Consider the following 24,369-nt stretch of genomic DNA (forward strand, 5'->3'; position numbering starts at 1 on the left):
CTATAAATCTGGAAAGAGAGCGATACACTACAAATGGTTTGACATGAAAATTTTCAACGTGGATTGTAGTACCTACACTTGTGGCTCCCAGACTTGGCCATAATTTGTTCTTGCTTTTTATTCTTTAGAAGTGATATTATCTCTTGAATTTCTTCTGATAGAGATGAGTTTCTGATTATACGTGTTAACATTTGTAGTGATGACCAGGAAAAACAGTCTAAGAAGAAACCTCGCCTCTTCTGTGACATATGTGACTGCTTTGATCTCCATGACACCGAGGATTGTCCTACCCAGGCACAGATGTCTGATGACCCCCCGCATTCCACCCACCATGGCAGTCGGAGCGAGGAACGCCCGTACTGTGAAATCTGTGAGATGTTTGGGCACTGGGCAACCAACTGCAATGACGACGAGACCTTCTGATGAAAACTCAAGTCACAAACTGGGCTTTCTCAGATGCACTAGCATTTAGGCAATTGAACACCAGCATTGTGTGTGCAGACTTCAGGAGAACTCACATTATTTTTGACCCCCATCGACAAATCTAGGAAAATATTTTGATCTTCAACAAATCGCCCTTTTAGTCTCCCCTTAAGTTAGAATAATAAATGCTTAGTAGGTGAGTTTTCACCTCTAATTTTGTCTTCTTGATTTTTAAAAGTTTTAACAAGACATTGCACCAGATGCCATTACATTTGTTGTCCCTAGGGAACCTCGTTGGACCGTCCCCACCCTTACAACACCTTATTTAAGTACCTTTAAATTATGCTGTTATTTTTCATATTTGCACTAAAATATTTCCAGGCTGCATTTGTATATTTAGATGTTTTGGTTAAGCTTTGACACTGGAATGAGTTGAAAAAAATGTGCCATTTTGCATTTTCATCTACTCAAAGTATTTTATTCTACATCAAAGAAATATCTGAGCTCTTTGCACTACCTGATGTCAGTAGTGCCTTTATTTCAGGCTTGATAATACGTAGGTGTGATTATAAAATCATAAAACAGGTAAAGGGAGGGGGAAGCCCCAAAACTGCTGTGGGGACATTTTATAATCTATATGCTGCACCCACTTATTCTACTGTGGCGTTTTGTTTATTGGTTTTGCATAATTTCAGCTTCTATATATTATATGTATATATTTTTTAAAAAATCTATATTTTGGGAAAAAACATACACAATGTGTCTTTCTTTTCAGATTTTTACCTTTATGAAAAAGAAAACACTTAAAATGTGCATCAGGACATAATGGACTAGGCCAGAAATAGCATCACGTAGCTTTACAACTGTTTTTTCTGTTGTTTTCATTTTGTTTCTTTATCAGGTGTAAATGGGAAAATTTTCTCATATTTTTTTTCCTTCTACAGCAGATATCCCCAGCAGTCAAATAATTAGATAATAAGCCACTGTTAAACACCTAAATTAACCAATCTGCAGTCTTTACAAGATTTTTTTTTTTACTGTGTTTTTAGAATGAATGTATGATGAGAAATTCACCATAAATAATTTTGGATTTTCTTATCACAAAGAATAAAATGAAGGACCTCAGCCACCATAAGTTTATCAACCAGTTTGAATCTATTTATCTTCATTTTAATGTCTTCTAGAATATGTAAAAAGTAATAAATAAATGTATCTTCCATGCTACATGTATAATAAGAACTTCTATAATTGTACATATGCCTTTGATGTATTTTCCCCTCAAGATTATCAACTCTGTGTTGACAAGTGAAAAGTAAATCTGTAATCAGTTGAAATTTTTGGTTATAAACATTATAATAGGAATTGATTCACAAACTATGTAAAGCAGTATTAAAATTTGAGCAAACAAACGTTCTGTATCTCCTTTAATAAATGGTTCTTTTTTGCCTGTGGTAGTAAACTGATATTATTCTCAGGTTTATCTGTCATAATAGTTTTTCTTCAAACGAGCAGGCACTATAGATCCAAATAACGGTTTCCACTGTTGATAAACAGCTTTGAAGAAATTGGTTTATCATTCTTATCTCAAAGCAGTCTATGACGTATTCAGCATAAAATAAATACCTAAGGTTGCTAGCCATTGCTATATCACACCATATTACCTGACAAAAATATAAGTGGCACCATGTATTAATCCTTGACGTTTTGGAAAGAAACTCTGTGAAAGTTGCTGTGATATTTACCAAAATGATTACTGAATCAAATATCTGTTTTATGAGCACAGACTTCCCCACAAGTAGATATTTCCAAAGCAGAGTTACTAGTTGAACAAAAACATTACTTTTACCTAAATAATACCCTGACAATAGTCCTTGACTTCAGTATTGACCATAGGGGAATAAAAGACTCATATAAACTTACTGTGGTAATCATTTTGCAATATGTACAATTATCAGATCTATGTTGTACACCTGAAACATTCATACAATGTTACATGTCAATTATATCTCAATAAAAAAAAAAACACTAAGCAAGTCTGCAATCTTTATAGGGCAACTACAGCAGTGTCTCCGATCATTGTGTCTCTACAGGAAGTAAAACACCTCTGTTGATCATCTTGATCGTGTTTGAGGATAGTTGATCCTGGTCTTACTCTTTTCCACTCACGCATACTTGAGATTTCACTAGCCTTGGCATTCTACCTCTTAGAGTAAGTTGTGCCCTCATTCAACAGTTCCTGACGTGGCCTGCTGAGCTCAACATTTACTCTCTCAGACTGTGCTAAAATAATACGCATTCTCAGTTGAACAAAACCCCGCACACGTGAGAATAATTTGTGATACAGGTAGAGAATCCCTGTGAAAACCGGTTTGAGAAATGGCACAGAACAGTCTGCATGAGTGAAAACAAGTTATTTTAAAATGTCTTTGATGGAATCATAAACTTGAGAGTGGAAGTATGTATAACTGTATGATTGCTTTTCTGCATCCCCAAATTCCGCTTTTTACTCAGACCCCATGGTAATTGCTTAGCGAGTCCCTTCTTCATAACGTAAAGTGTTATGACAGACTGACGGGAGCCATGCGCTCGAAGACGAAACATTTTCAGCGTCTTTCACCCGATCCCAATTAGCCAACTTCCACCTCAAAGTATGGAAACCCATATGTCATCCTAAAGCAATAGGTATCATTTATTGAACAGTTAAGTTCCAGGGACCCTGCTAAGCTTTCTATAGGAATTGCACGATGTGAATTACATCCTCTTTAATCCTCACAACTCACACGCGAATTTTCTGATGAAGCAACTGGCGGGACCTGGGTTCCCCGTCGGCTAGTATTTGTGTGAAATACCATGTCGCAGTGAAAGTTTACTAGAAAGAGCTGAACAGACAAGTACTCAAGGTTCCCTCCGCTACTGGCCGTTTTGTAAAGTTTAGCCCACAAACCAAAAGAGCAAAGCGAAGGAGCTTTTGATTGCTATAATTTAAGAGACTGCCACTCAAGTTTAGGTTCAGGTTACCATTTTACAGCGAGTACGCTTGCTGCTAAGAAGAAAGTCGCGATTTTTAAACGGCACGAGTAGCACCCAGCCTCCGTCTTCAAACTCAAGTCTCAGCGCCCAGCGACCCCGGACTGAGGCAGGGTCTGGATGGGGCCGTCGGAACCCACGCGGTGGAGGAAGGCGGCGGGCGCTAGGGCCAGAAAAGAGCGCGGCACACGCCGGCCGATTCCGGTTTCCGGGTTTGGCGTGCTGTCCGCGGCCCTGGTCACGTGATCGCGCCGTCACGTGACCGCGTTCCTGGGCCTCGCGTTGGGGGAAGCGGGCACGGTTGGATTAGGGGGGGAAAGGGGGCGAGGGGCAACATGGCGGCGCACCTGTCCTACGGGCGAGTGAACCTGAACGTGCTGCGCGAGGCGGTGCGTCGCGAGCTGCGCGAATTCCTGGACAAGTGCGCGGGAAGCAAGGTGAGGGACAGGATGCGGCGACACTGCTCTCAAGCCCTGTCCGGCCTGGCCTAATCCCGTCCCTGACCGCCTGAGCCCCCGGTGTACGAGGTCGCCTGGGGCTTCCAGGGAGGCGAGCAGGCGGGAACGATGAGGCGGGGAGAGGGCCCGCTGGTGCGGCCTGGGTCGTACAGCCTGGAGTCGGCATGGCATCACGATTGTTTTATGGCAGCAAAGTAAGCCACCGTATATCTCAGCCCGTCGTGAACGGGCTTGTCAGGCGCTCTTTAGGTGCAGAGGAGCAGGTCTGGAGCCCCCTGAGACACTGGGACGGGTGAGGCGGGCCTGGCCTAAAGACGTAGAGATTCCGGTGTCCATTCACTACAACGATCGTACTTGACTTTACAAATCGTACCTTCGAAAGACTGTGAAGCCACCAACACCTTACAACCTGCTGCTCACACGAATTATAAGAGCAGTTGTAGTTGTTTGAGGTTTCAACGTGACCTTCCTGAAATAGGATTGTTCTTCCTGTTAGATGTTTACTAGCACCCAGCTCACAATTGAGTCTGAAACCGTAGATCAGAGACTTTATAGGATTTCTTTTAAGTGGCGTTACCTCTCTCCTCTCGCCTTAGGTTTTATCAGTCCCCCTAAGTATCTGGCAGTACAACTCGGAAGAGAAGAGAACTGGGGAAACTCAGGAATCAATCTTAGAAAGAATAGAACCCCAAGAGGTAGAGTGAGTGCTGGCAGCCATTGAGAGAAGGAGGCAGGCTGAGTCCGAGGTGTCCAGTTCAAGCTCTAGAAATGAGCTGAAATCTGAATAAGATCGTGGATTGGATTAATATCCTAGTTGTAATATTGTCTTATAGTTTTGCAAAATATTACCATTAGGTGAAACTGGGCAAAGTGTACAGGAGATCTCTCTGTATTATTTCTTACAACTGAATGTTAATCTACAGTTATCTCAACAAAAATTTCAGTTTGAAAAAGAAAGAAAAAGAAATGTCCCTGGAGTTTAGCAGTGAAATACTCATAGTGGCCCAGAGCAATGACTTGTGGGGTCCTTAAGTCCTAGGCTGGAATCCTGACTCCCTTATACTGTATATAGTGTCCAAGGTCCCTGTATGACCTTGGACATGTTACTTAAAGTTCCTGTTGAAATAAGATTTTTAATACCTCTATCAGAGGTTTTAGTATTATATAGTTGGATTATATGATACTTATATATAAAATACTAGCTTGAACTATTGCCATTGGCAGTTTCCATATGGTTCAACATAATAATACCATGACACTGATACACAAGAAACCACAGTTCCTTCTTTCTGTTGAGGACGATGATTAAGTCTTAACTTTCCCATGACCATCAGTTGCCCCTGATGCTCTTTTTCTTTAGACCCGTAGGATATGAATGTGGTCAGAGCCAATTAAACTTTTTATTAATTCAGAGTTTGAAGCAAATATTCCTACTACATATGACTGCTATTTTCTGTTGATGTTGTTGAAATTCCTTATATTAACCATAATAAGAGAATATTTCTCCCCTCTTATAGGCAATAGTTTGGGACGAGTACCTCACAGGACCGTTTGGCCTGATTGCACAGTATTCACTACTGAAGGTAAATGAGCTCTTTGAGTTTTGTTCAGGGATTAATAATTCTGTACTTTAGCAATAACAGTAGGATTTCACATTTCCTCCTGAGTAATTGGTTTGCAAAGGTTTTGGGTCTTTATAAACACTGTTACTAATGCGTGACTGTCATTTTGTGTACAGTAGTCCTTTGGCCGGTGTTCTATACTGATCCTAACCGTAGAGAAATTACTAGCGTTGCATTATTTCCCTGTTACCTAGTGTCTTTGATAGTTCATCCTGTGAGAGTCATTTGAATTCAAATGCAATAGCAGTGACTTCATCCTGAAAGTTTGTCCTTTATACGTCTGGCTTCGGGGGATCTAAATTTTGAAAATAAAGTGCATTTGACTGGGAGTGTTTATTATGTCTGAGTCTGGATCTAATAGGTACGTTTCAGATTTCTTGTTAACCTTTTGTGTATGTGTTTACCTAGGAACATGAAGTGGAAAAAATGTTTACACTTAAAGGAAGTCGTTTGCCAGCAGCTGATGTCAAGAATATTATTTTTTTTGTCAGACCCAGGCTAGAATTGATGGATATAATTGCTGAAAATGTGCTCAGGTATCTCTCAGAGCTTATGTGTGGGGCAAAAGAGGTTGGTCCTTCTAATGGTTTTACTGTACTAAGGTCCTCATTGCAACCCCTTCTCCTGCCAGTGCATTGGAAAGTGATCTTTTGGAAAACGGGGACAGGCGTGAAAGAATACAAGAGGGAGCGTGGGAAACTTGTGAAGTTGTTAAAACAGTTTGAGAGGGGAAGTCATCATATGACCGCATTCTTTCAGGACAGCTAACAGTTTGGGCCTTTTTCAGTAGAAAGGACTCTAATTAAAAAAACAAAGCCTCTAATGGTTATTTTTTCAATATATTGAATTTAGTGTGCTTGAATTTCATAAGCAAAATAAGTAAGAGCTGATTAAAATTTAATATAGCATCCAATCTATAGAGGAAGTTCTCTCAGCCCAGTCTGCACTCTGTGGTACAATTGATTGCCGTGGCCCCTAAAATCTTAAAAGCATATGGGCTATTTAGGGAAGTTCACTTTCAAGGAGAGTAGAGGTGGGAGTCAAGAGTGATCTTTCATTTTTAGTATAAGACTCTCTATCACGGCACTGGTTTGATTAAAGAACTATTTGTTTTCAATAAGACACAGATTTCCTGCTGAAATAAACCTGAGAGCTTTGATGCCACATAAATGGTTTAAGAGAAAGCTAGAAAGTGCATCTAAAAATACTGACTATGAATCAGTGCTTCTTCCTTGTCAGGGGAAAAAAGAGAGCAAGGAAGCAACTGTAACAATTTGGGTCTGAAAGTCAATATGCATATGTTTATGTAACCAGCATTTATTTAGTGCCTGCTGTGTGCCAGGCAGTGGGCTAGGCTGTAGGGATAAACTAAGCTAAATAGTCTGTGACTATAGAGAGCTCATAAGCTAACAAATGTTACTTCTTTTGCAGTGAAGACAGACGTGGCCCAGCAAGAGATTTCCATATTTTGTTTGTGCCACGACGTAGCTTATTGTGCGAACAGCGGTTGAAGGATCTGGGTGTTTTGGGATCCTTTATTCATAGGGAGGAGTACAGCTTAGATCTCATTCCATTTGATGGGGATCTGTTATCCATGGAATCGGAGGGTGCGTTCAAAGTAAGTTTGACATTTTCTTTTTTAATGTCAGACTTTAGCTTTTGCCAAATTTATGAGTGTCTATTAGCAGTCGCTCCCTATCCCATCGTCCCCAGCCACTGGCAATCACTAGTCTATTGGAGTCTGTATGGATTTGCCTGCTCTGGAGGTTTCTTATCAATGAAATCATATAAAATGTGATCTTTTGTGTCTGGCCTCTTTCTTAGCATAATGTTTTCAAGGTTCATCCATATTGTAGCAGGTGTCTGTACTTCATTCATTTTTATGGCCAAATAGTATTCCATTGTAATGATAGCCCACATTTTGTTTCTCATTTATCTGTGTTGAACAACGGATGACTTTCTGCTATATGCCTGTCATGATGCTGTGAACGTTCATACAAGTTTTTGTGTATATATGTTTTCATTTCTCTAAGCCATATCCAGGAGTGGAATTGCTGGGTTGTTTGATGACTGTATGTTTAACATTTTGAGAAACCGTATTCCACAGTGATGGCACCACTTTATACTCCCACTGGCAGTGTATGAGGGTTCCGGCCTTACATCCTCATCAACGCTTGTTATTGTCTGTGTGTTTTTTAATTTCACCGTCCTAGTGGGTATGAAGTATTATCTCACTGTGGTTTTGATTTGCATTTTTTCTAGTGACTAATGGTATTGATCACCTTTTCATGTGCTTATTGGCCATTTTTAGGTCTTCTTTTAAAGAAATGTCTATTCAGATCCATGTGCATTTTTTTTCGGGGGGGGGGGGTGGTTTGTTTTTTTTAAAGATTTTATTTTTTTCCTTTTTCTCTCCAAAGCCCCCCGGTGCATAGTTGTATATTCTTCATTGTGGGTCCTTCTAGTTGTGGCATGTGGGACGCTGCCTCAGCATGGTTTGATGAGCAGTGCCATGTCCGCGCCCAGGATTCGAACCAACGAAACACTGGGCCGCCTGCAGCGGAGCGCGTGAACTTAACCACTCGGCCATGGGGCCAGCCCCTCCATGTGCATTTTTTAAATTGGGATATTTATCTTTTCATTATAAGAGTTGTAAGAATTCTTAATATATTCTAGATGCAAGTCCCAATATCTGATTTGGAAATATTTTCTCCCATTCTTTGGGTTCTTTTCACTTTCTTGGTGAAAGTGATATCCTTCGATATACAAAAGTTTTTAGTTTTGATGAAGTTCAATTCATCTGTTTTTTTCTCTTGTTGCTTGTGCTTTTGGTGTCATATCTAAGAAATCATTGCCTAACCCAAGGTCGTAAATTTACTCCTATGTTTTCCTCAGAGTTCTGTGATTTTAATCTTTAGGTCTTTAACCCATTTTGAGTTCATTTTTCTCTGATGAGAGGTAGAGGTCCAACTTCATTCTTTGCATGTGGCTATCTCTTTGTTCCAGCATCATTTGCTGAAAGACTGTATTTTCCTCATTGAATTGGCTTGGTACCCTTGTCGAAAATCAATTGTCCATAAATGTAAGTGTTTATTTCTGGTGTGTCAGTTCTATTCCATTGATAAGTATGTCTGTCTTTATGCCAGTAGCACACACACTGTTTTGATTTCTGTAACTCTGTAGTAAGCTTTGAAATTGGGACGTGTGAGTCCCTCCAACTTAAAGTAATTAAATATATCAGGTTTTTTTTTAATTTTATTTTTCGTTTTTCTCCCCAAAGCCCCCCGGTACATAGTTGTATATATTTTAGTTGTAGGTCCTTCTAGTTATGGCATGTGAGACACCACCTCAGCATGGCTTGATGAGCGGTGCCATGTCTCCGCCCAGGATTCGAACCGGCGAAACCCTGGGCCACCAAAGCGGAGCACATGAACTTAACCACTCAGCCATGGGCCCGGCCCCTTCTTTCAGTTTTTTGAGTCTTTATAAATCCTTCTCCATCCTGAAGACATAGAAAATCTTATATTTTCCTTTAAAAGTTTTAAAGTTTTGCTTTTCATGTTCAGGTCTTTAATTCAGCTTGAACTGTGTATTTGTTGGGAAGTGTGTGTTATGAGGTAGGGGACTAATTGATTTTTTCCATATGGGTAGCCAGTTGTTCCAGCGGTATTTTTCCCTACTGATTATTTTCAGTATAAGTTTATTAGTGAATGTGCATACCTTTGTTCTCCAGCTCTGAAAGGTTTTTTGCAAATGTAGTTTTATGCATTTGTTTTATTTACCATCTTTATTTCAAAGAGCACTTTCTCTCCTAAGAATATTACTTTATCTTTAGAAAATAATTTGAAAATGTTTTAAACATAATCTGTGCACATGGTAAGTTTCTTTGAGTTAAGAAAGGGTACAGAGTGAAAAGCCACTCATCACCCAGTTCTCAGACTGCCAGTTCCCTGCCACATGCAGTCACTATTACTAATTCTTTTTATTTTTTCAGAGATGCTTCATGCAGCTACAGTTCATAGTATATATAATACCCTCCCCACTTTTATTCGAATGGTAGCATACACCAAAAAGCGTTGATATCTTGCTTTATTCTCTTAATATATCTTGGAGTCATTTTCTACCAGATATGAAAATGCTGCTTTAGTCTCGTTGAAGCTGCGTAGTGTTCCATTGTTTGGATGTACCATAATTTATTTTTCATAATTTATTAAATCGCCCCCCCTTTTGAAGAATAGTTTGTTGTTTTTCATCTTGTCCTGTTGGAGGCAGTGCTGTGTGAATTATCTCGTACAGAGGTATTGTGCATATGGGCCCTGGATCTGTAGGGTGTTCTTTACCCCTCTTTGACATTTGTCTTTTGACTTTGCTTGTAGTAGTTTTTGCCATTTGTCTTTTCTTAATGTAATCACGTTTATCTGTATTTCGTTTGACTTACGGGTTTGTCACGCTGATGCTGCTGGTCTACAGAACGTTTGAGCGCCACTGGTGTACAAAAAATTATTTGCAGTTTTTTCTTCCCCAGTGTGTTGTTACAATGATCACCAGCTTAAAAGAGTTAAACTGGGGGAGACCTCAGAGGCACCACTGATTAGTTTTATACCCAAGAGAGTTTCTTGGCTCTTTTTTACCATGTTCCCATTGTTTGCTTACACTACACCTCATCCAATGAGATATAGACTTCCCCTCAGAACATTTGATTTTATTTTATTTTATTATTTTTTTTTAAGATTAGCACCTGAGCTAACAACAGTTGCCAATCTTCTTCTTTTTTTTTCTTCTTCTCCCCAAAGCCCCCCAGTACATAGTTGTATATTTCAGCCGTACATCCTTCTGGTTGTGCTCTGGGGGGTGGCCGCCTCAGCATGGCCTGGGGAGCGGTGCCGTGTCTGCGTCTGGGATCCAAACTGGCAAAACCCCAGGCCACTAAAGTGGAGTGCGCGAACTTAACCACTCAGCCACAGGGCCAGCCCCGCCCCCAACATTTTATATGAAAAATTTCCAACATACAGAAAATTTGGAAGAATTGTACAGTGAACAGCCCTATACCCATCACTTAGATTCTGGAATTAACATTTTGCTGTATTCACTTTATCATGTATCTATAATTATAACTACATATAATTAATTCACATCATGTAATTAATATGAATTGGTACCAGCTGAGGAAAACTTGTCCGGGCATGACAAAACCTGTCCAGAGGAGAGATTTCCTGTTTGTTTAATTGAGGATTTGCAAAAAAGGACAGAATTCTTTTCTGCTGAGAACTGTAAGCCCTTGGCTTTGTTCACTTAAGCTTCTGTTTTAGAAATCAAGGACTTTGCCTGGATGGTAAAGCTAATAGTTCTACCTAATGTTAAATCCAACCCCAGTTTCTGATGAAGTTGATCTAATTTTACTTATTTATGTTATTCTAAGCAATGAGCATAATTTAGTGGTTTGGGTCATCAGGAGGAACATGTGGATCTTTCTGTGCTTTAGGATATGATTATGATCTTCTCCATCATCTTACTGTACCAATAAGGGAATTAGAGTTCAGCCAGCTGAATGCTCAATAACACTGCTTAACATATTCTGGCCTTCATTTGTATATATAAAAATCAGTGTATATAAAATCTATCTCCTTTGTAAAAACTGCAAGGTATTCTATTGTGTAGGCATGTGGGACTTTGAGGTCAGAAAATATGTGTATTTAAATGTTAATGGGTGTTAGCATTTGTCCCTCGCAAAATGTCCTCATGGCTTGAAATACAATGTGGAATTCCACAAGCACAGAATAGAGTTGGAATATTAATACAAATAGCCACCCCACTACCACTTATGTTAGAGCAAAAAATTCAGGGTTAATATCTGTTAACTTTTAAACTTTTTTGAAAAGGTGGAATTATAAAAGAAATGTCTTTATAGTAATACAACTTTTTTGGTGGGGGGGGAGATTAGCCCTGAGCTAACATCTGCCACCAATCCTCTTCTTTTTGCTGAGGAAGACTGACCCTGAGCTAACATCCATGCCCATCCTCCTCTACTTTGTATGAGAGATGCCTGCCACAGCATGGCTTGATAAGCAGTGCCGTGTCTGCACCCGGGATCCGAACCAGCGAACCCCGGGCCACCGAAGCAGAGCGCACAAATGTAACCATTACGCCACCGGGCCGGCCCCAATGATAGAACTTTTTAAATCAAAAAATATGAATGCTATTTTGAGACATATTCCCTAATATTTTTTTTTCTCAAATTTTCATCTTAGCTCTCCCCCTATCAGGAGTTTTAAGTAATTTTGCCAGAAAGTGTGTCTTCCGACATTCTTGATTTTGGCCTGTCATTTTCAGTGAAATGTTAAAGTACACCAGACTTGGGAGAGCCGTCCGACAGGGCTTTCAGTAATGGCTAAACACTCCTCACAGTGTCCTTCTGGAGATAGCCCTCCTTCCCCCACCCGGGCGGAGTGCACGAGAGCTCCCCCCCTCTTCCTTAATCCCTCCAGTATCCCCTCACTCCTGGCTTTGGAGGGTAGAGACACGTTGGGTGGGGCCTAGGGACCAGTTGGGAAGTGACACGGCTGGGCTTCAGATGGACGCAACCTGAGTCTAGAACCTGTGCTCTCACTAACCAGTGTCAAAACTGATCGCGTCTCCGCTCACTTCCTAGCTGCTTTTGCATGTGTGTGGGAGTTTTTTGGGGCTCTTTTTTCAATATAAAAAACTATATTTTTGTATACTTTACAAAATATACCTTGTGTATTTTGTAAAGTAAAATATATTTTCCGAAAATGAGATCACATTCTAAAGATTGTTCAGCTACCCCTTTTCATTTCTCCAGGTGTTAGAGCATTTATTTGTTGTCAGTAGATATGAAAATCTGCCTCATGTTTGTAAAAACCGCAAAGTATTCTGTTGTGTAGTCATCTGGGACTTTGGGGTCAAAGAATATGTGCGATTTGTGGGTATTAGCATGTGGCCCTACCAAAGTTTACACTCACACAGGAACTGAGAGCACCCGTTCCCCATGTGAGTCTTTATTAATAAGTAGTTTATTCAAGAGCTAGCATATCTGGTGAGCACTTTTCTTCCAAAGGGGTCTGCCCTGGCAGAATTGCTTCCACGGCCACACCCCTGCAGCAGAGCCGTGGGCCTCGTGGCCTTGAGTGCCAAACAGCAGCTTTGTAAAATGGCCTCCAGTCCCCAGCTTCCCCTGCAAGGTGGAATCCCAGTGCCAGGAATCCCGAATTCCAAGGACAGACAGAGGCGGGCCCCTGCGCGGCACCAGATGACCCTGGCCTGACAGTAACTGGCCCTTCCTCCCCGCAGGAGTGCTACCTGGAGAGTGACCAGACGAGCCTCTACCACGCAGCCAAGGGGCTGATGACCCTGCAGGCTCTGTACGGCACGATCCCCCAGATCTTTGGGAAAGGAGAGTGCGCCCGGGTGAGAAACGCAGGTGTCTCTGGTGGTGAGGAAAGGGGCCCCCGGTGCCCAGATGGGAAGGGGAAGCTGTTTACAAACGGGCAGTCAATGCTTTTTACTGTGAATTTGCCTACTTGCTACAGTTTATTTGTAACCCCAAAATTGATGTTCCGAGTTTCGCAGAAGGCCCAGAGGGGCAAAAAATTTGACTTCTCCAATGTGCATGTTCCCAGTTGAAGTAGAACAAGGTGACGCTCTGCCTTCCTGTCTCAGCTCTCACACTGTAAACAAATGTCCTTTTTGCCACTATATGGTGCCATACACCACTTAATGACACATTTTTTTCACTTGTGTGCTATTTCTTGGTGATTTTGCTGTTTAAAATGACCCCCAAGCATAGTGCTGAAGCGCTGCCTAGCATTCCCCAGCACAGGGAGGCTGTGAGGACCTTAGGGAGAAAATACCTGTGTTAGATGCGCTGCCCTCAGGCACGAGTGATGGTGCTGTTGGCCATGAGTTTGGTGTGGATGAATCAACAGTATATGTTGAATAAGGCGTCTTTAAACAGAAGCACACGTAAAACCAGGTTATGTATTGATCAGTTGACAAAAATGTTGTGAGCGGAGGCTCGCAGGAACTGAACCCTGTATTTCCCCTGGGAGCAGAGGCTCAGTATTTGCTAGTTCAGTATTCATGGCGACTTTATAGACAGAACTGCTATGAACAGCAAAAACAGACTGTCTCTGGTTTTACGCCTCATTGAGAAATAGCGGTTGCCATTGGCCAAAGTGTAAGTGCTGGAATAGGTGGGTGGCCAACAGCAAATACTTTTCTGTAGCTGCTTATTTCTTACCAATCTCACTCTTGCAGTTTTTCTCCCTTTTTCACTTTTTTTGATTGTCTTTCTGTTTTTAGCTGAATTTTAAAATCTACTAATTCCCAGGAGGGTCCCTCTTGATCAAATGTTTTGTTTCCAGCAAGTGGCCAATATGATGATCAGGATGAAGAGAGAATTTACGGGAAGCCAAAATTCGATATTTCCTGTTTTTGATAATCTCTTGTTGCTCGATCGAAATGTGGATTTATTAACGCCTCTTGCCACTCAGCTTACATACGAAGGACTCATTGATGAAATTTATGGCATTCAGAACAGTAAGTAAAGTGACATCTACTTTTACTAATAGATAGTCTGATAAAAATATCCAAAAGCTGATTTTTTTACACTTGATCTTAGCCACAAGGCCGAGAAGTGATAAAGGGTCCTTTTTTTAGGACGCGCTTCCTTTGCATATAAATCAAAGAATATCTGAAAAAATAAAAATACTGACCTGGACTTTCAGACACTAGGGTTAGACGACGGCCGAGCAAACTGCTCTTGGTCGCGCGAGGGCCGGCAGGATGGGTAGTTGCAGGACTGTGCTTGTCCCTGTGAGCAGAGGCCAGGGGTTAAATGCAAGTAGCACTGTAGTTTGGAGAATACAGGTGCTCGTGGCTGGCGGTCGCTCAGCAGAGCTTGTGCAGGAGGTGGCATTTGTACTGGGTTGGGAAAGAGGGGAGAGCTTAGAGGCCGTGCTGGCCAGGGGCAGGCAGCATAATGAAAGAAGGAATGAGGAGGCGACCAGCTTGCCACAGCAGAGGGCACAGGTGGGACTTATTCTGGGGGAAAGGCTGATATGGGAGGTCGGGGACAGTAGATGGAGGACCTGCAGGGAGGCCTGCTCGGGTTCAGCCTTGACAGATTGTTAGGTCAGAGGTCACAGACGTGTTTGGTTTGAGCCCACTTCATGTTTTTTTCTGTCAGCATTTAAAATTTGAGAAATTTTTAATGATAACCCTGATTGATTTATTTATAATCAAAGTGTACTTTGATCATGGAAAAACCGAAAGCTCAGTGCTGTGCTCCTTTTTTTCCTAAAGCTGGCTTATGTTCTCTCCTGAATTGGGGACTTCTGCTTCATGCCTGGGCACTCCATTGGGTCCGTAGTACACACACAGGTGCTGGTTCCCTTCATTGTTGTTCAGGTTATGTGAAATTACCTCCAGAGAAATTTGCACCCAAGAAACAGGGCGATGGTGGTAAGGATCTTCCCACAGAAGCAAAGAAGCTTCAGCTGAATTCTGCAGAGGAGCTGTACGCTGAGATCCGAGATAAAAACTTCAATGCGGTGGGCTCTGTGCTCAGCAAGAAAGCGAAGGTGATCTCTGCAGCCTTTGAGGTGAGACGGCCGGTTGTCATCCTCCTGCCCTGGGTCACAGGCCTGACCGCCCACCCCCGAGGAGTGTCGGAGGTCCAAAAAGATGCAGCCACAGAGCAGGGCTTCAGTACACTTGCGCCTTTCTCATCCTAAGAAACCGCCAAGTCAGCTACTGGAGGACCCCGGGGTTTCTTTTTAAACTTTTTCCCAGACCCACGAGAAAAGATGTTGTGTTAAATTTTTCTCCTTTTTGGGGAGTGTGGGGGGCAGTGTTCACAGTTTACAAGCTTCACTCATAAACAATTGTTTACTTTCTTCTTTTAAATTTTTTCCTACCTCACTTAAAAGGAAGCCAGCTGTACTATAAATGAAAGATCCTCTGTAATAGAACTTGCAGTGAACTTTGAGGTGAAAGCTCCAAGTTCAGCCACCGTGCTGGTGGCAGGGGAGCCCTGCACACGGGGCGGGTGATAATGATGGTGAAATCCCCACAGCCCAGAGCTTTTAAATGGGCAGCTTCATTATCGCCTTCCTGCCTCTTCCAGCCCGGGCTCTGGTTTATTCCTGGTTCAGCTTGTTTTTGAAACATGGGAATTCATTAAGATGATTAGTTCTGAATATTTAGACTTTGGAAATATAAATTGGGAGAATTTTTTGAAAACTAATTTTTCATTGAGTAGGTATTACCAGATTTCATCTTTTTAGGAATTATATTCACTAATTGATTTTCATATTTCTGAAGTTACTTTTGGATTAAATTTTGCAAAAAATATTTTCTCATCACGAAGCAAGTTTCACTTTGTTCTTAGACAATATTCAAGATTGAGGTTCAGCAGTAAGAAAGGATTTTTTTCTGTTACAGAGGGAATTTTTTGCTGGTTATGTTCCCCTCTTAACATGATGTTTTCATTTTTTACTCAGAAATTTTTGTCGTTTACCTAATACTGTCCCCCACAAATACTCAGATGCCCACAAAATACTGATCACAGTATAAGCTGGTGCGTAGGAAGAGAAGGCCGCAGGCCTCTGCTCTCGAGAGAAGTGCTAACGCAGTAAACAGGACCGTGAAGTCTCTCCTTTCTGTTTTTCTATGTAACGTTGGAGGTGGGTTTGACCTGATTGATTTGTACTCCATTCTTTCTTTCGCGTTAATGTAAATTAAATGTCTTCTGAATAACACGAAGAACAGAGCACTTAAAAAAAGAATCTTCCCTGCTGGATGGTTCTGCTCTTTTCCCCGTTTCAGGAAAGGCACAACGCTAAGACAGTTGGGGAGATCAAGCAGTTCGTTTCCCAGCTGCCCCACATGCAGGCAGCAAGAGGCTCCCTTGCAAACCATACCTCGATCGCAGAGTTAATCAAAGATGTTACTAGTGAGTATCCTGTGGGGTGACTGTGTTCATCTGGGGCTGACCTGCCCATGCTGTCTGACGCCGTGGTCTTTGGCACCAGGACACTTCATGGGAAAGTCAGCTCTACTTTAATATTGTATATTATCCTCAATATTAATTAAATACATGCATATTCATAGTTAAAAATGTTCCATTTGTGGTTAACTCATTCTTTTTCATTATTAAAACAATATAATCATATGACAAAATATTTGGACTATCAGTAAGAAGAAATAATTCTTCCGTAAGTGCGCCACCATAATACGAGGTGGTTAATTCTTTTTGTCTAGTTTCTTTTCCCATTGTTTAGGATTAGTTAATTAGAGTAAGGTGATGTGTTTTAGTTTTTGTTTTTCCCTCGAAAACTTTCTGCAGGATTGGTGTAGAGAGTGCAGTTGAATATTTTGAAAGAGCTTGGAAGATGTGTATTAAACCAGAGACGAGTTCATTCCTTAAAACACAGGCTGTAAAAGCTGAGTAGGAGATAGGTCAGTGCCCTGTTTTATAAAGGATGCTTTGAATCGTAAACACAGGCTTGGAAAATCAGTCCTTTGTTTTCACGTTATAGAAGTGGAAATCAAGTGAAACTGGGTTGAATCTGTTGATCAAAGTGAAATGCTCTTGGGAAATTAGCTTTCATTGATCCTGAGGAAAAATTCGTGAGATGTGTCTTTGAGTCCTATGGACAGCAAAGGGGTACAGTAGTCAACTATATACAGATGTAATCAGGAGTACAGGGTTGAGGTGTTTTCTCTGTTTCTCAGAAGATTCTTTTCAGGTGACAACTTGAACGTTTTGTTTGCTTGCTTTTTTGCATGTCTTGTTTCTTAATCATGCTCTGTGTATAAAAGCGTTAATGTTCATTTAATTTCTAAGTTGCAAACGTGCTCATTACATTTTAGCTTCTGAAGACTTCTTTGATAAATTAACAGTGGAGCAGGAGTTTATGTCTGGAATAGACACTGATAAGGTATGTGAACAATAAACCTATTCTAACTAATAATTGATAATTTGTCAAATATAAATTATAGCTAGAAAAGTAATTGGTTTGATTCCTATGTTTTGCCTAAATATTTTTAAGAAAATATTTTTAAGAGTAAATGCAAATTGTGAAAATATAGATTTTATCAAGTAATGGATATTTAACATTACTCTATGCAGGGCACTTGCTGTCATACACAGAGAGGTGAGACCCAGCCCGTGGCATCAAAGATCTTTAAGGGCTGTAATAGATAAATTAAGGTATTTGCTTTCTGAGAGAATTGGCCATATAATTCCGTACATGTCCACCTCTATTAATAAATTTAAAATTATTCAATTTATAAAAGTTCCTGTCTTCTAAAAAATTTCCTTTTACTTTCTGCTGCTAAGTTGCTGCTGTTTTTCGGGTGGACTAGGTCTCACGTGCCCCAGACATGCAGCAGCCTCTCAGGAGGTTGTCCATGGAGACTTATGAGTCCGGACAGGCTTGTATTGCCTGAGTGTGTCCTTGCCGGCCTTGTGCTCCCAATTATTGTGTGTTTGTGTGGTGACCGGGGTGCGTGTGGTAGGGGCCGGACGACCTACTTTGGAAGCGGTTAGGGAATGTGAGAAAGGAATGAACCATTCTCCCACACATCTCCCTTATTTGACGTTGAAAACTAATAGTAACGATCAAGTTCTGTAGGTCCCCAAACCAGACGCTGGTCTGCGTGTCTGCTCTGTTGCAGGTCAACAGTTACGTTGAGGAGTGTATTGCCCAAAAGCACCCCCTCATCAAGGTGTTAAGACTAGTTTGCCTCCAGTCCGTGTGCAACAGTGGACTCAAACAAAAAGTTTTGGATTATTACAAAAGGGAAATTCTCCAGGTCAGTATATTTTTAAATTACTAATTTGCCAAGGGGGAAAGCATCTTTTAAAAAAATACTTCCCAAAGCTTCTGTTTTGGCGGATTGTTTCCACTGTCTTGTAAATTTTTTGACACTTAGAGGGATCCTCTTTGGTACTGATCATTGTTGACTGTGTTTCCATAATAATAACAGTAGCTAACGTTTACTTAGTGTGTACCCTGCGCCAGGCTCTGTTGAAAGAGGTTTATATGTATTTATTTGTTTAATCCTCGCTGCAGCCCTGTGACTTAGATACTGTTATCATCGCCATTCTATGGATGAAAAAACTGAGGCACAGAGTAGTTATGTGACTTGGCCAAGGTCTCCCAGCTAATAAGTAGCAGAGCCAGCACTAAAACCCAGGCTGTTGGTATCTAGCACCCATGCTCTTAACCAGACAGTGTTCCATGGAGTAAGGGTACTTCTTGCAAATTTCTGATAATTTCTTAGCAGACTTACTTAAATTAAGCCTGTGTTACTTTGTAATAAAGAAAAGCCCACTATTACTTTAAAAGTTCTCCTCTCTGTTTAAAAGCATCTCTAGCAGTATTTATTTATTGTTATTATCAGTCACAGTTAAGTACATTATTGTTAAAACTAAATGTTCATTCAGTTTTGAGGGTTTTTTGCCTTGTTAAAAATTACCCACATAACACACACATTCTCATCATATAAGATTCAAATAAAACAGAAGTGTACTGCACAAAATGTGAGTGTCCCTGCACCCCGCTTGCACCCCGTTTCCCTCCCTGGATGGATCCAGTGTCGCCGTTTGGTGTGTATGCTTCCAGATTCCCTGGTTTGCATTTACATGCAAAGAACGTTTACATACGCAGACTGTGGGGCGAGACAGGCTGCGTCCAAGGCACAGCTCTATTATTCAGGAGCTGCATGACCTTGGGCATGTTATTTAAACTTCTCTGTAAAATGGAGGTAGGGGCCAGTCTGATCGCTCAGCAGTTAAGTTCGCATGCTCTGCTTTGGCAGCCTGCGTTTCGCTAATTTGGTCTCAGGTGTGGACCTATGCATCACTTATCAAGCCATGCTGTGGCAGGCGTCCCACATATAAAGTAGAGGAAAGTGGGCGTGGATGTTAGCTCAGGGCCAATCTTCCTCAGCAAAAAAAAAAAAAAAAAGAGGAGGATTGGTGGCGGATGTTAGCTCAGGGCTAATCATCCTCAAAATAAATAAATAAACAAATAAAATAAAATAAAATGGAGTTAATATCTACCTCATGGGGTTAGAATAAAGGTGACTGAGTTAATGTAGGTAAAGTGCTTAGAACAGAACAGTGCCCCCACCTAGACAGTACTGTATTGTGTTGGCTGCTGTTGTTATTATCTACTAGATCTTTTTTTAACAGAAATAAAATCCTACTATACATATTATTATTATACTATTTTGTCCTTAGGAATATATCTAGAAGATCTTTCTTATCAGGATGTATGGATCTGCCTCATATTTTTTTTGAGGAAGATCATCCCTGAGCTAACATCTTCTGCCAATCTTTTTTTTTTTTTTTTTTTTTTTGCTGAGGAAGACTGGCCCTGAGCTAACATCCATGCCCATCTTCCTCTACTTTATATGTGGGACACCTGCCACAGCATGGCATGCCAGGCAGTGCCATGTCTGCACCTGGGATCTGAACCAATCCACTGAAACCCCCGAGCCACTGAAGCGGAGCATCCACAGTTAACTGCTGCACCACCGGGCTGGCCCCTCATTCTTTTTTTTATAGCTAATTATATCCCATATAAAAATATGCTATAATTTATTTGATGTTCACTTTAAATTAGGTCCACAAATTCTGACTTTAAAGGAAGAATTTAAAATCACTTTGAAACACTTAGCTGGAATAATGTGATGGGCAAGCAGTTTAGGGCAGGCTTTGTCCTCCGCCCAGCCCCTGTGCCCCTGGAGAGTCGTGGCCTGGACTTTGGTCACGTGCCCTGGAGCACAGACCGAATTGATGCGTTGCAAGTGCTCTGTTTTGGAAGTTGCAGAAACCCTTTTCCTGATCTGACATCGAGGCCAAACGACTTCTCTTGCAGACGTACGGCTATGAGCACATATTGACCTTACACAACCTTGAGAAGGCTGGCCTGCTGAAGCCACAGTTGGGGGGCAGAAACAATTACCCAACGATCCGGAAGACGTTACGCCTCTGGATGGATGATGTAAATGAACAAGTAAGGCACTCCTGCGCTTTAACTCAGTGTAGTTACTGGTTAATGGTTTATTTTGACAATATATGCTACTTGATCTACACATCTGCCTTGCTTTCAAAAAACAATTTTCTAATGTTTTTGAAAAAGTAGTGTATTCATCTGTTGTATCCATCAGAATCCCAGCAGGAAACAGAGGGTGCTGTCACACTGGATAGTTTGAGGAGAGTTTCTTGAAGATGTGGGCGTGGGGGTGGGTCAGCGAGAGGCAGTGCAGTGAGGAGCCTTCCCAGCCAAGGCCTAAGGGCACGGAGAGGGAGCTGTTCCAGAACCTGGAGAGAAGAGCTGAGTGGAGATGCCATCTGATAAGACGAGGGATGCGAGGTCTCTGGTTGAGAGATGCAGCCAACCTCCAGCAGTGTCACGGAGAGAAAGCCAGGGCAATGAACTCTGACCTCACGCTGCTGCCCGCTCTGCAGTTTCCTTCTAGTGCCTCCCGCTGGCCAAACCCAAACAGAGGGCATGGGAGTGTGCTGGTGTGGAGTCTGCAGGTTTGCCCCCTGGGCACAGAGCGCTGAGGACAAGGGCCGGGAGGATCTGGAGAATATCCAGCACACGTTAAAAAGTCAGAAAGTAAGCCAGACAGTTGTGAAATGCTAAGAGAAACCTCAAGTAAATTGGAGTTGGGAAGGCCTGTAGGGAGCGCTCTCATGCCCTACCATACGTTGTCAATTAGACGAAACAGGAAGAGACAGTAAGCTTGCATCTTTGACAGGACGTAAAACTGCCGAAGGAAGGAACCTGTGGCCGCCCGGGACTGCTACTCTCCCCCAGTGGGCCTTCCTCTAGAACAGCCCCGCCCTCTCCCCCTTTTTCTCTGTAAAAGCAGCTCCCTCCTTTGTTTTTCACATTTGCCTGTGGTTCACCATAGCAGGCACATCCCAAATTGCAATTCTCTTTTGGTTATTCCCAAATAAACTCATTTTGAGGGTAAAAGAACAGGCAAATTTGCTTTTTAAGTTGATACAGTGAAAAATAAGTTTACTTCCACATCTAATCCCAATTTCCCCTCCGAGGCAACCATTGTAACCCGTTTTTTATCTGTCCTTCCAGAAAGATTTTATGTATATTCAGGCATTTTTACGTAAATGGTACATACTCAATACCATTGTCTCCAAAGTTGGGTGTTCTTTGCCTTCCATTTATTGTTTATTCCAATCTTTCTAAATTTCTTTCTCTTTTTTTTTTTTTTTTTTTGAAGATTTTATTTTTTCCTTTTTCTCCCCAAAACCCCCTGGTACATAGTTGTATATTCTCCATTGTGGGTCCTTCTAGTTGTGGCCTGTGGGACGCCGCCTCAGCGTGGCTCGATGAGCAGTGCCATGTCCGCGCCCAGGATTCGAACCGATGAAACACTGGGCCGCCTGCAGCGGAGCGCGTCAGCTTAACCACTCGGCCACGGGGCCGCCGCCTTCTTTCTCTTATTTTCTTTTTTGGTTTTTCATAAGGGACTTTATTAGGCTGCCTCTTGCAACAAAAACATAATTAAACAGTTTCGTCTATAAATGGCAAAATCAGATTATTTTTCCCCAGTGGGAATATAGATGTTCTCAATTTCTGTGTTCTACAATGTAAACAAGTTATTAGTTCAGCTCTCCTCACTGTTCTGCCCTGCCTTTCCCTACCCCACCCACCACTTAACACTGTGTCTTGAAGATCCTTCTATGACCTACCTCCTTTTTTTAAGTCCTTTTTAATTGCTATATAGTGGTTTTGCAGATATACCTTATTTTATGATTTAACAGATTTCTCTTGCTAGAAATTCAGGTTGTTTCCTGTCTTTTGCTGGTACATACAGTGTTGTAGTTAATATGTTCGTGCTTTGGTCTCTTCTTCCCTGATGTACGGGCCCCTCTGTAGGATAAATGCCTAGAGAAGTAGAACTGCAGGGTTCGAGGTGTTACGTACTTGTTACTCAGCTAGAGAGTGCCAAGTTACCCTCCAAGAAGTTTCTTGCTAAACCAAGTAACGATTTTTCATCTTCAGTACCTAGAGATGCTTTGAGTGGCTTTTTAGGATTTGAGTTGAAAGTGAACCTCTGACTGCTAAGAATAGAGCCCACCTACGGTGGATTAGAGCAAGGTATTGGGGGAAGTTGTGTTTCTGCCTTCAAAGCCAAATCAAATAATTTTGGATTACCCAAAAGGCCACAGTTAGGTGGCTCTGAGTCTCTATATCTACAGGCTTTTTTTTCTTTAATTATTTAACAGAATCCCACGGACATATCCTATGTGTACAGTGGCTATGCCCCTCTCAGTGTGCGACTGGCCCAGCTGCTTTCCCGGCCTGGCTGGCGGAGCATTGAGGAAGTTCTCCGCATACTTCCAGGGCCCCACTTTGAAGAACGGCAGCCGTTGCCCACGGGACTGCAAAAGAAACGTAAGTCTACAGCCAGGTGTCTACAGATAATTACGTACTGTTAGTGTGGTTTTCAGGTATTATGCAATTGCTTTGTAAAATACATTTGTAAAGTACTTAGGAGTCAGAGGCCAATCTACCTCTTTTGTTAGTTGCTAATTATATTCTAAGCACTAGAACTCATCATTCCCTCAGGAGTAGCAGCTTTCAAACTCTACATTGAGGATCTCAATAGTTGGAAAAAACGTTGAGATCAAAATCACGTTCCTGAGTTTCAAATGAGCTGTCTGTATCAAGACACATTTGACTTTTTTACTTATGAATGATGCCATTTTTTCAGAGGTGAGAAGAGAAGCATCAATAATAAATAATTCTTAATTCTGAAATGTTTGAATTTTAGGTCAACCAGGAGAAAACCGAATCACTCTGATATTTTTCCTTGGGGGTGTAACTTTTGCTGAAATTGCTGCCCTGCGGTTTCTCTCCCAGTTGGAAGATGGAGGTACAGAATATGTAATTGCCACCACTAAACTAATGAACGGGGCCAGCTGGATAGAGTCTCTCATGGAAAAACCTTTCTAGGGCATTCAGAATAGACTTATTAACAAGTGAACTGCAGAATAAACTGCACCTTTGAAGAAGTTGCTGGAAGGAAGTGCAACCCCACAGAGGAGTAACAAGAAACAGAACTTACTTTGGGATCAGCTTCTTAAGTTATACTACTTTCCCTTTCTGCTTCTCTTTTGTGTTCCTAATTTTTTGAAGAAAGAAGAATAGAAGAGAATCGACCTGGATAAAAGAAACATTAGTTTTTAATGTTCTAAGCTCAGGATCTTCATTAGAAACCTCTGGAAATATATTAAGGATAGTGAGGATGGATAATATGTACAGCTGCACAGATGGGACCAGTTCTTAAAATAAGGAAGCAGGGACTGAGGAGGTAAAAATGAAAATAAAAGTGGAAAGCCCCACCCCTAATGAGTAGTGCTGCGTTTCTTGAAGGCACGTCATGCCTAGGGCAGTGGTTAAGTGTTGGGGGCTAGAGCTAATATTGTCACTGAGTTGAGATTTCTTATTCCTGCAAGTATGGCACATTATATTTGGTGTCACCAGTCTTTCTCTTACTGGACCATTAAGGCAAGTTTTGATTCCTCTGCTTCTATAAAGCAAGAGGTTTGTGGGAGCTTCTTTCGCCAAAACAAAGTTTATCATCTGATCAGCTAAATCTTTATGGGTCCCGTACTTATGAAGGGCTTTTTACATTGAGGAACATAAAAATCGGGGAGAAGCTTCCTGAGAATTTAACCATTTGAAGACACTTTCTTAGTGCGCATGTTGTTAACTCCAAGACATTTCAGTGGTAGATGCCTCCATCAAGGTTTCAGTTTTCTTCCCTGC

At 41.5% G+C, this 24,369-nt stretch overlaps 2 protein-coding genes across 19 annotated transcripts in view; both read left to right on the forward strand.

Moving 5' to 3' along the window:
* CLIP1 (CAP-Gly domain containing linker protein 1) overlaps positions 1–2,031 on the forward strand; it is a 113,952-nt gene extending 111,921 nt beyond the window's left edge. For all 17 annotated transcript variants that reach the window (XM_070515945.1, XM_070515961.1, XM_070515957.1 and 14 more), the window contains one exon: positions 198–2,031. In XM_070515945.1, coding sequence (XP_070372046.1) covers positions 198–423 — 226 coding nt within the window. In that variant the 3' untranslated portion in view covers positions 424–2,031. The remainder of the gene's footprint in view (positions 1–197) is intronic.
* A 1,635-nt stretch (positions 2,032–3,666) lies between these two features.
* Positions 3,667–23,949, forward strand: VPS33A (VPS33A core subunit of CORVET and HOPS complexes). Of its 2 annotated transcripts, none has more exons than XM_014858738.3 (13): positions 3,667–3,887; positions 5,426–5,491; positions 5,939–6,066; positions 6,962–7,148; positions 12,839–12,955; positions 13,912–14,086; positions 14,957–15,150; positions 16,376–16,502; positions 17,423–17,490; positions 18,230–18,367; positions 20,440–20,577; positions 22,824–22,992; positions 23,372–23,949. In XM_014858738.3, exons 1-13 carry the CDS (start codon positions 3,786–3,788, stop codon positions 23,551–23,553), a joined length of 1,791 nt encoding a protein of 596 aa, XP_014714224.1. In that variant the 5' UTR covers positions 3,667–3,785; the 3' UTR covers positions 23,554–23,949. The 2 variants fall into 2 exon arrangements, with proteins under 2 accessions (XP_014714224.1, XP_044631875.1); XM_044775940.2 differs by having other exon boundaries at positions 3,707–3,887; positions 14,852–15,150.
* Positions 23,950–24,369: the final 420 nt, after the last annotated feature.

This window comes from Equus asinus, chromosome 8 (assembly GCF_041296235.1).
Source record: "Equus asinus isolate D_3611 breed Donkey chromosome 8, EquAss-T2T_v2, whole genome shotgun sequence".
In the NCBI taxonomy this organism is placed as follows: domain Eukaryota; kingdom Metazoa; phylum Chordata; class Mammalia; order Perissodactyla; family Equidae; genus Equus; species Equus asinus.